The following is a 12,030-nucleotide window of genomic DNA, read 5'->3' on the forward strand; positions in this document are numbered from 1 at the left end:
CTAGCTTCACAAACAGTGCTTTGTTTGAGTTTTTATGAATAAACCAACCTGAAGACATCTCCTTTGTAGCTAAGTTCCCCCCTTTATTTAAAGGGGGTGAAGATGTGGGGAGTGCAACTTTAATCTGTGTTTACTGAAGGTGGAAGCACCAAGATTAACCTAAATGGTAATTCAGTATTCTTATGACATTACCCAGAGAATAACATGGTTCCTGTTCCAGCTTTGTCAATTACCATTCCAAGTCACAGTTTCTTCAACTGTGATGTAGGAACAATTATGGTACCTATTTATAGGATTATCGGGAGGATTAAATGAGACAGCAACTCTAACGCATCAATAAATGCAGGTATTTGGTTGTTATAATATTTGTATTAGTGGTACACAACTAATCATAAATCACTACATCTTAAATCCACTTAAAGTTTATGTTGAGTCATGGTGACTCACAATCTAACACATCGCGTCAATTTGCTCCCCATAATTCCCTTAAGAAACCCATTGTGGCAAAGACATCTTTCATGATTTTAATTTTCTACCATTCAGAAGTTCCAGCCTACAGACAACAGGGAGTAAGTAAGAGGATTTCAGGGCCCAAGCCAATTTATTACTCGTGTAAACTGAACTTTACAATCTTGCTGTGAATTGCTGAGGGGCAGAGACAATGTCTTATTGAATGCTATAACCCCAGAGCCCAGCAGAGCACCTGGCACATGACAGTCAATGTTGATTAAATAATAAGTGAGTGACAAGTGTTTCAGGTCATCAGTTGCCTAGAGAGGGCATAAACTGTGAGAATCGAGCGGCCCCACGCACACGCGGCTGCAAGCGCTCCTCAACAGCGGGTAGGATACCTTCCGGCTCTCTCCGCGCCCAGACCTCAGCGCCGGACGCGCCCTCTGGCGGCGGCGGCGCCCGGGGGTTAGGCCGCGAACGTCGGGAAGGAAGCGCGCGGGGCGGCGTAGGGCGGAGCTTCGCAGTGGCTGGATGGAGCGTGAGGGCGCTGCGACCCGCGAGGGCGGCATGCCCGGCTTTCTACAGACTCTTCAGAGCGAGAGCCGAGTCGAGGCGGCGCGGGTGCAGGAGCAGGACTTGCGGCAGTGGGGCCTGACAGGTCAGTGGCCACGGGGGAACTTCCGGCTACGCCGCCCGACTCTTCGGGACTCTCCTCTCCCGGCCCGGGACCCGGCGCCAGGAACGGTCCGGCGGCGCCGCGGGTGGACCGTCTTGTGGGTTTTTAACCTACGGACAACAGGGCCTTCCCTTCTCGCCCCTGCGGTGGGGCTGGGCGGAGAGGAACTCCGCCTGGGGCCAGGCGGGGGCCCGCGGACGCGGGAGGAATGTGTTTCCCGGCAGGGAAGCGAGGTCCGCCCGCGGCCCCCGCCACCCGGCACGCTGGCCCTGGGGAGGGGGAACTTCATGAGGCCCCTGTCCGGAAGGTAGGACTGTCCTCTCCGAAGAAGCGGAGGGCGTCCTGGCGCCCCAAGGGTGTGGGTTTAAAATTTCTGTTCCGGTGGGTTTGGAGGCCTGGCTTGGGAGGTTTAACTAGTTGCTTGTGTAAAACTATCAGAACTCTGATCCAAGCTTCACTTTTCTTCTTCGTTTACCGTGCGCGCGCATTTCTTTGATAATACTGCACTGGTTAATTCTCCCTCAAAGCTCTAATTTGAAGTATGCAGCTAAGCAAAGTTCATAAATTCATTACTGCATGTAGCTATTTTATTTATAGTAGCTTTTCCCTAGAAACTTTGAAGCGCGAAAACTTGAATCCCCCTCAGGTCTGCAGGCAGGGGGGCAGACCGCATCTCTGGATGGAGGTCATAGGATGGAGAGACCCAGGTCCTATTTCCCGGCCTGCTCTTGACTCACCACCTAACCTTTCCCATTTCGTTTTATTTTTAAAATGGGGAACGCAGTGCTGTGCCTTAACTGTTTTACTGTTGGATCAATAATAATGATATAGTCGTTAACTCATTGTTTATTGAGTGCTACTGAGAGCCACATGCTACAAGATGTTAGGTGCAGAGATGAGGATACAAATGTAGGCCCTGCTCTCCTAGAGTTTCTAGACTGGAGTCTGTGAGTGATTTCAAAAATATAAACAAGTATTTATTGAACTCATACTGTGTGCCAAATATGAAGGAAGTGTGAGGTTTTGTTATGAATGAAACAAAAGGGTCAGTTCTATGTCCAACTTAGAAGAGGGATGGGAAGAGATAAATGGATAGGATACAGACGTGGAAGAGAAAGAACTCTCCCTTCTTGAGGCTCTGAGTCTATGAAAATGGTATCTCTGTGTCTGTGAGGAGTATGTATCCAACTTAAATATGAATTTACAGACTGATGCTTTTAAGTTTGGTGTACAATTTATATGTTTATAGAGCCAAAGTTTATACGTGATTATTTGTGTGTTTGCCTATTTCCTTGCATGTGTTTTGGGTATGATACTATGTGTGAGAGAAGGCTAGTTCTAATGTGCACATTGATACTGGACTGTCCGTGATACACTTGGAGAAATATACACATGGACCAGTGCTGTTACTGTAGTGAAATTGAGAAGATAGATAAGAGGTTGCAAGTTTGCCTGGATGAATTAGAGTGAGTGAATGAAGAAGTAAATAGACAAATGTGGAAGCTTGGTGGTGGGCATGGATAAGTGGATAGTGGGGGGAAAGAAAAATTAGAAGATAGGTATACTCAGAGGAATAACCATTTAATCTTTTTTTTTTTTTTTTTGCGGTACGCGGGCCTCTCACTGTTGTGGCCTCTCCCGCTGCGGAGCACAGGCTCCGGACGTGCAGGCTCGGCAGCCATGGCTCATGGGCCCAGCCGCTCCGCGGCATGTGGGATCTTCCCGGACCGGGGCACGAACCCGTGTCCCCTGCACCGGCAGGCAGAACACTCAACCACTGCGCCACCAGGGAAGCCCCCATTTAATCTTATAACTTGAAATTCCTATTTCTATTTGCCAGAATAAATTAATATTCTTAGAAACTATTCTTTGTGAGTTGGTTAAACATGGTTACTGATTTTTTTTTTCCTTCTGATTGACAGAAGTAGTACATTTTCTCTGTAAATCATTTAGGGTAATATTTTATGCATAAAGAAAAAACAGTAATATACATAATCCTATTACTGTTAACATCTTATTATCTATCCTGCCAGTCCTTGGTCTGTGCATGCATATGTGTGTATGTAATTTTTTTTTCTTTCTTTTCCAGGGTGGAGCAGGGACTGAGGGAGAAGTGCAAAGATGGGGTTTCATGTACATACTTTTTGGAAACCATAATTTTTTTCCTTATTATCATTTAGTCTTCTTCAGTATCATATTTATTAGATACAGACTATTTCAGTGTATGGATGTGCTGTAATTTAGCCAGCCATTCTATTTAGGTATTTAGGTTCTTTTTTTGCTCTTTTAAATAATACTAAAAAATATCCTTGGAATCAAATATTTATTATTGCTATGAATTTTTTTTTAATTGGGGTATAGTAGTTTTCCAGTGTTGTGTTAGTTTCTACTGTACAGCGAAGTGGAATTCCCTGTGCTATACAGCAGGTTCTCATTAGTTATCTATTTTATACATATTAGTGTATATATGTTAATCCCAACCTCCCAATTCATCCAACCCCCGCTTTCCCTCCTTGGTGTCCATACGTTTGTTCCCTACATCTGTGTCTCTATTTCTGCCTTGCAAACCGGTTCATCTGTACCATTTTTCTAGATTCCACAAATATGCATTAATGTGCGGTATTTGTTTTTCTTTCTTACTTCACTCTGTATGACAGCGTCTAGGTCCATCCACATCTCTACAAATGAACCAGTTTCATTCCTTTTTATGACTAAATAATATTCCATTGTGTATATGTACCACATCTTCTTTATCCATTCATCTGTCGATGGGCATCTAGGTTGCTTCCATGACTTGTAAATAGTACTGCAATTAACATTGGGGTGCATGTGTCTTTTTGAATTATCGTTTTCTTAGGGTATATGCCCAGTAGTGGGATTGCTGGGTCATATGATAATTCTATTGTTAGTTTTTTAAGGAACCTCCATACTGTTCTCCACAGTGGCTGTATCAATTTACATTCCCACCAACAGTGCAAGAGGGTTCCCTTTTCTCCACACCCTCTCCAGCATTTATTGTTTGCAGATTTTCTGATGATGCCCATTCTAACCGGTGTAAGGTGATGCCTCGTTGTAGTTTTGATTTGCTTTTCTCTTATAATTAGTGATGTTGAGCATGTTTTCATGTACCTCTTGGCCATCTGTATGTCTTCTTTGCAGAAATGTCTATTCAGGTCTTCGGCTCATTCTTTCATTGGGTTATTTGTTTTTTTGATATTGAGCTGCATGAGCTGCTTGTATATATTGGAGATTAATACTTTGTTGATTCATTTGCAAATGTTTTCTCTTATTCTGAGGGTTATCATTTTTTGTTTATGGTTTCCTTTGCTATACAAAAGCTTTTAAATTTCATTAGGTCCCATTTGTTTATTTTTGTTTTTATTTCCATTACTATAGTAGGTGGGTCAAAAAAGATATTGCTGTGATTCATGTCCAAGAGTGTTCTTCCTATGTTTTCCTTTAAGAGTTTTGTAGTGTCCGGTCTTACATTTAGGTCTTTAATCCATTTGGAGTTTATTTTATTTTATTCATTCATTCATTCATTCATTCGTGGCTGTGCTGGGTCTCTGTTGCTGCGCATGGGCTTTCTCTAGTTGCGGCGAGCAGGGGCTACACCTCGTTGCAATGCACAGGCTTCTCGTTGCAGTGGCTTCTCTTGTTGCAGAGCACAGGCTCTAGGCGCACAGGCTTCAGTAGTTGTGGCATGTGGACTCAGTAGTTGTGGCTTGCAGGCTTTAGAGCGCAGGCTCAGTAGTTGTGGCGCACGTGCTTAGCTGCTCTGTGGCATATGGGATTTTCCCGGACCAGGGCTTGAACCTGTGTCCCCTGCATTGGCAGGCAGATTCTTGACCACTGCGCCACCAGGGAAGTCCCTCATCGAGTCTTTGTTGTGGCTTGTGGGCTTCTTCGTTGTGGCAGCCAGGCTCTTTAGTTGCGGCATGCATGTGGGATCTAGTGCCCTGACCAGGGATTGAACCTGGGTCCCCTGCAGTGTGAGCACAGGGGCATATCCACTGTGCCACCAGGGAAATCCCTCAAATTTATTTCTTCCCCAACCCCCAAGCATGCCTTACTGCCTCCTAGAGGTTAGAAAGAAAAAGACTACATTTCTGAGACTTGCCTGGAGTTGTGTTGTGCATGTGACTTGACTCCCACCTAGCAGATGACTGTGGAAGATTTGGAAGAGGAAAGTGAGGGAGAAAGGCTGCAGTTCCTGAGGGATTTTAATTTTCTACATTTCCCTTGGCCGTGACTCTTAACCTCAGTGGGGTTGGGTAGGGTACTGAGCATCCACTTTGCTGTTATGGATTGCAGCTGAGGCAGTAGGGTCCTGGAGCTGACAGTTGGGGTAATGGCCTCCTGGTTTTTCCCCTCTAGGTAACTTATGTCATTTTTCTCTGGCTGCTTTCAAGATATTTTCTTTGTCTTTAGTTTTTAAGAAGTTAATTATTATGTGTCTTGGTGTATATTTCTTTGGATTTATTCTTTTATTATGTTTGAAGTTCATTCACCTTGAATCTGTAGGTCTTTTGCCAAATATGGGAAGTTTTCACCCATTGTTGTGAGTACTCTTTTTTAGCCCTGTCCTGTTTCTCATCTCTTTCTAGGATGCCAATGAATGAATGTAGTTCTTTTGTTAGAGACTTGCAGTTCCCTGAAGCTCTGTTCATTTGTTTTCAGTCTGTTTTCTCTCCATTGTTCAGGTTGAGTAATTTCTATGGTTCTGTCTTACAGTTCACTGATTCTTTCTTCTCTCCATTCTTCTATCAAGAACGTTCTCTGAGCTCTTTACTTTGGTTATTGTATTTTTAAATATCTTCTTTTTCTTTGCTGAGACTTTCTATTTCTTTACTGAGGCTTTCTATTTTTTCAGTTGTTTTAAGCCTGTTCATGGTTGCTTGTTGAAGCATTTTTATCATTGCTGCTTTAAAATAAGTGTAACATCTGTGTCATCTGGATGTTGGCATCTGTGGATTATCTATTTTCATTCAGTTTGAAACCTTCCTGGTTCTTGGTATAATGTATGATCTTTTTTATTGAAACCTGGAAATTTTGTCTTATGTTTTGAGACTCAGGATCTTATTTAAACCTTCTGTTCAATTGTCTGTTTCATGCTGCTCTGACAGGGGAAGGGGGGTTGCTGCTTTGTTACTACCAGGTGGAAATAGAAGTCAGGCTCCCCCACCCCGAGCTTCTCTTGATACGTGGGGATAGGGAGGGGGTTCCTCCTTACTTCTGGGTGAGAATGAGAGTACTGGCTCCCAACTTGGTCCCCACTGACACTGGTAAGAGTGGTCTCATTACCTCTAGGCAGTGATAAAAGTCCTGAGTCTCCACTGGGCCTCCTTTGACACCATTTCTAGGGGTAGTTGGGGAGGGGGCTCATAAGATCTAGTAGGGGTAGAAGTCCAGGCTCACTGCGTGGTCTCCATTGACCTGCATGGGAGGGAGAAATGGAGTGGGGATGACCTCATTATTGGTGAGTGGGGATGAAAATCCTGGCTCCCTACCTAGCCCTCTCTGGTACCTTCCTTCTGGGGATGTTGGGGAACTTCATTACAGCCTCTTGAGGGTGGACGTCTAGGCTCCCACTTGGCCTTTGCTGATGTGGGTGGGCCACGTTTTTTTCCCTATGGTGTTTGGCTTAACTGGTGTGGTTATTGTCTAAAAGTGTACATTTTCTGTCTCTCTAGGCAGTCCCTTTCCTTTGGCTAGTGGGAGTAGGCTTTTGTGGGCTTTTTTTGTTTTTCTTTCTATGTCCATTGGCATTTCTGGGTGGCCAATTTCTTCACCTCTAAGTCTGGATTTATGAGGCCAAAAGAAACCCAGGGAACTCATCACTGTGTTGTTTGCTGGGTTTCGAGGTTACTAACCAGTCTGCCTTCTTCACCCCACCTTTTCAGAGTCATCATATTATGTTCATTTTCTTTGTAATATTCAGGATTTTTAGTTATATTAGCAAGAAGAATGGGGAAAAGAACATCTCCATCTTCCCCAAAGCAGAAGTCTCCAGATTTAACATTTTAATCTTCTTTGATTTTCTGAATTTTCTAACATACAGTATGTGGATAATACCTAGTGCATGGGATCATTATCAGCATTAAGTGGGGTAACTTATGTACAGTGTTTACTACTCACCGTGGTATTTAGTAAGTGCTTAATAAAAATAATTCATCAGTCTTTTTAATGTTCTACAATTATATATTGTTTAGTTTCTTTTTAAATGTCATGAGTTCAAACCAGAGTTGTACTTTTGTTAATAGTTTTTCTATAAAGTATGTTTGGGGTCTTCCGTCTCCCAAAGATATGACTGTTCTCTGAAATTGGATTTTTTTTATCGAGAGAGAGAGAGAGAGAGAGAGAGAGAGAGAGAGAGAGAGAAAGAGAGGCCCCAGAAGCTCTATGTGGATTTCAGACATTTTCTGTTGTCCCTGTGCACTGTTAAAACACCCTCTATGTAACATTGTTTCCATTCTTAACAGCACTGCTTCTTGATTGAAGCATGATTTAATCTAGTCCTGTCTTGATTTTTTTCCTTTAGCACCTGAGGGCAAATTTACATCGTTGCAATTAAGCAGGCAGACACATGTCCAGTCCATGTGTTGCTTGCTGTTACATCACATCAGTAAAACCTCATTTCCTAGAATGGACACAGGCATGAGACTCAGGCAGTCTAGAGGCCCAATCCCAGGCTGACTTTCTCAACTGTCAAGTTGATCCTGTAACACTGACAGGCTGTTTTAGGGCTTTGATTATAGTGGTGATTAAGTCTGCTCAAAAAGTAGTTAGAGGGCTTCCCTGGTGGCGCAGTGGTTGAGAGTCTGCCTACCAATGCAGGGGACACGGGTTCAAGCCCTGGTCTGGGAAGATCCCACGTGCCACGGAGCAGCTGGGCCCGTGAGCTACAAATACTGAGCTCTGCGCGTCTGGAGCCTGTGCTCTGCAGCAAGAGAGGCCGCGACGGTGAGAGGCCCGCGCACCGCGATGAAGAGGGGCCCCCGCTTGCCACAACTAGAGAAAGCCCTTGCACAGAAACGAAGACCCAACACAGCCAAAAATAAATAAATGAATAAATAAATTTATAAAAAAAAAAAAAAAGTAGTTAGGAAGTCAGCAAATATTTGCATATCTGTAACTTCTCAGCAAAGGATATGGCCAGTAAGGTTTGGGGTATGGGAATTTAGGCTGTGTTCTTTTTTTTTTTTTTTTTTTTTTTTTTTTTTTTTTTTTTTGCTGTACGCGGACCTCTCACCGCTGCGGCCTCTCCCATTGCGGAGCACAGGCTCCGGATGCGCAGGCTAAGCGGCCATGGCTCACGGGCCCAGCCGCTCCGCGGCATGTGGGATCCTCCCGGACCGGGGCACGAACCCGTGTCCCCTGCATCGGCAGGCGGACTCTCAACCACTGCACCACCAGGGAAGCCCTAGGCTGTGTTCTTTAGTCGAAGTCTTAAGCATAGCCTGTGTGTACGCTTAAATGTCTGCTCTTCGGACTTGCTGCTTTTTTTATTTCTAGGGATCCATCTACGCCCTTATCAGCTGGAGGGAGTCAACTGGCTAGCCCAACGCTTCCATTGTCAGAATGGCTGCATACTGGGAGATGAGATGGGCTTGGGTAAGACCTGCCAGGTATGTTACTGTGGAGTGAGTACTGTTCACCTCTACTGAAGTACCTCCTCACGACTCATTACTGTCTTTAGCTGCCAGCTGTTGGTATGTATTTTTATACTAAGAGGTAAAATGCCTGAACCTTTGTTAAGAGATCATGACCTTGGACTTGACTTTTCTCGTCATGGGGATGGTTTTGAACTGTGTCACTACCTTTATTTTATCTGTCCCTTGACATACAGAATTACAATTAATGGGCAGGGTTTTTCTTTATATAAAGCAAATATACCTGTCCCAGGAATCAAATTGACGCTGCCCTCCTTAGTAATATTTTATGTAGTTAAGATAACTGGATCATTTCTCATATTAGTCTCCCTTCTTCAGTGGGTGATGGGGCTAATTCCCATTTCTCTGCCATGCTACAGAAGTACAGAGGAAATACTCTGTGTTTTCCAAAATGCCTTGGCCATCTAATCGTAGGATATAGTCTAGATACCTGGAGAATTAGATGTGACTTCCTTGGGCATTGATTAGCAGGTTGCATGTTGACATTGATGCTTCCAGTAGGATGATCACCAATACAGCTCATGTTGACAGATGTCAGTGGTAGGCTTGGATTGATGAAAAGTCCAGACACAGATACTCCTTGGGTTCATCACACAAGGTTTATTCATCTATAAAGTGCCAAAGAAAGTCAGTGCAGTCAGGATACACAGCAGAGGCGACTTGAGCAGAAAGCATGGAACTGTAGGTTTCTTGATTCCAAAAAGGTTTCATCAGTGAACCCACAGAGTGAGTAAAGTTCTCGTTAATCCTTTTAGAAGCTTAACCTGCCCCCTCTAACCTCACATCCGTAAACATTCCAGCTGGAGCAGTTCTGCTCAGAGTCTGGGCTGACCATGTGTTGGAGACACCTTAATCTAATCCAGGTGTACCTCATCAATCTTGGGGTTATTCAGGATACAGTATGACCTCCCAGCATGGTAGCCCCAGGTACCTCATTTATTACCCTCAGGTGTCTCAGGCAATAATTCTGGTTCTAGTATATTCCTGAACTGAGAGCTATGGAACAAAGGTAAGTTTCCCAGTGTTTCTGGGAGGGGGGCTAACGGACTCCTGTACTCAGGTCCAGAGCCCTCTATGCAGTCTCCTGTGCCATGGACATTGGAATCGCCCAGACTTCATTCAGAGCCAGCAAATTCCACTTGTCCTTTGCCTTTCCCAGGGTGTTCATATAGCTCTACTTTAAGTGCCCTAAAAATCACACCTCCAAATTCATCTTATTAAAATTTTGTTTAGAATTTTTGCATCTGTGTAATTTTGCATTGAGTAATGTCTTTGTATGGTTTTGGTATTGGGGTAAATCTGGCTTCATAAAGTGAGTTGAGAAGTATCCCTTCCTTTTCAGATTTATGTAAGAGTTTGTGTAGAGTTGTTACTGTTTCTTCCTTGAATGTTTGGAAGAATCCAGTAGTGAATCCAAATTTGTTTTGTAGATAGCTGGTTTAAGATAATAAAAGATAAATTTTCTCTAAATAGTGTCTTCAGCAAAAACTAAACAGAATGGTTTTAATTCAGTAAATACTTACTGGGTGGTTGTCCGGGCACAATCCGGGCTGGGAAGCCATGGGTAGTTAAAAAAGAAAAATATTTCCATTATGAAATTAATGTATTATCAGTTAAAACCTGTAACCATAGCACTCTAGCCATAATCATGAATAGCAATATGTGTTTTACGTGGTTGAAATTATAGTGCACATATAGTTTGCATTTTATTAATCTAATAGTCATTGTTATTTTCCATTTTATATTCTTTATATTTTATATTCTTCACAGTGATTATTTTCTATTGGCTGCATAATGGTCCATCAAGAGAATTGATCGTAATTTACTTGAATGTTCTGCAGATGAGGAATGGAGAGTTCCCCTCTTTTGTGATATTTAAATTAACCTCTATGTGAACATTTTTGGGCTTGTATAGCTCTCTTAGGATTTTGGATTATATCCTTAGGATAGATTTTTCTAAGAAACAGTTCAGCCATTGGGGATGGTGGGCCCTCAAACTTTTTGTTTTATAAAAGAGTGCTATTTTCTCTATATATCACAGCAACCTTTTAAAGAAAATTTAAAAGTCAAAAGTGTGTATAGCCATATCCTAAAATAGGCTATTGGGCTTTACAAAGATTTTCAGTTTAGACCCTGACCTGAGTTTATGAGGCTATATTATTGTTTGTTTTCCTCACTGGAATGTGTGCCCCAGGAGAACTAGGAGTTTTGTTTGTTTTGTTCACTCTTATATACCAGAGCTCAGAATAGTGCCTAGTAAACAGAAGGTGCACCATCAATGCACATGGAGGGAGGAAGGAAAACATTGTCTCTTAGGAGATCCTGGCCAACAGCAAGAGGCCGCCACATGGTTGGGCCTCTTTGCAGTCAAGTCTTGATACTTCTTACCTTATGTTTTTAGAGCATTCCTGACCTTGTGCGTCATTTGCATTGTTTTCATTGATTTCTATTGTCTTTCCTGATGTTTTCCTTTGTATAAAAGGTTCAGTTACATAAATTTTGAGTACCATTGCTTGTTGACTGTTGATGTAATTGAGTACCATAAATTTCTTTGGCAGTCATATTGAGGCTTACCTGATTTCACTCTAGGAATGTGTGACTCTCCTAATGTGTGGAGGATTGTACATTATTTTTGTTTTTTGCAAAGCAAGTCTTCTACAACAATTTGTGTTTGTGTTTTATTATTTTTGATGCGATTGTAAGTGTTCTCTACAAGGTTGTGGGAACTTTATCGTTGTTTCTCATGTGGAAATGTGGTCAAAACCGTCTTCCTTTTCTGTGTTCCAGACTATTGCTCTCTTCATTTACTTGGCAGGAAGATTAAATGATGAAGGACCATTTCTGATTCTTTGTCCCTTGTCTGTTTTGAGCAACTGGAAAGAAGAGATTGAGAGGTACAAGAGAAGATGTGGCTGAAATTTTATTTTTCACATTTTTGTTTTCTAGGTGCTATGTGAAATATGATAAAACAACATATTGTCCTAAGCAATGAGTTTATTCCAGAAAACTCTGACATGAGGCAGTGTAGATAGAGACTGAGGATCTGATGGGGGAGGGTCCAATGGATGTTATTGTTACCTTTTGTCAATTTGAAGGTCAGTACTCATTTATAGTAAATTTTGCTGAACTAAGGAAGAAACCATCTTTTTCATAGCGATATAGTGACACTTCATAGAAAGTAACGAATGTGGAAAAATAATTTTCTTTTTACAGTTAACACAAGGCCCT

The 12,030-nt window shown here is 42.5% G+C and overlaps 1 protein-coding gene across 5 annotated transcripts in view; it reads left to right on the plus strand.

Moving 5' to 3' along the window:
* Nucleotides 1-971: 971 nt before the first annotated feature.
* CHD1L (chromodomain helicase DNA binding protein 1 like) overlaps nt 972-12,030 on the plus strand; it is a 51,601-nt gene continuing 40,542 nt past the window's right edge. For 2 of the 5 annotated variants that reach the window (XM_065898228.1, XM_065898229.1), the window contains exon 1: nt 985-1,111. In XM_065898228.1, the coding sequence (XP_065754300.1) occupies nt 985-1,111 (127 nt within the window). Of the gene's footprint in view, nt 1,112-8,644; nt 8,758-11,589; nt 11,697-12,030 lie in introns of those variants that run through there. The other 3 variants (XM_065898226.1, XM_065898225.1, XM_065898227.1) reach the window with 3 other exon arrangements.

Source organism: Phocoena phocoena, chromosome 1 (genome assembly GCF_963924675.1).
Source record: "Phocoena phocoena chromosome 1, mPhoPho1.1, whole genome shotgun sequence".
In the NCBI taxonomy this organism is placed as follows: Eukaryota; Metazoa; Chordata; class Mammalia; order Artiodactyla; family Phocoenidae; genus Phocoena; species Phocoena phocoena.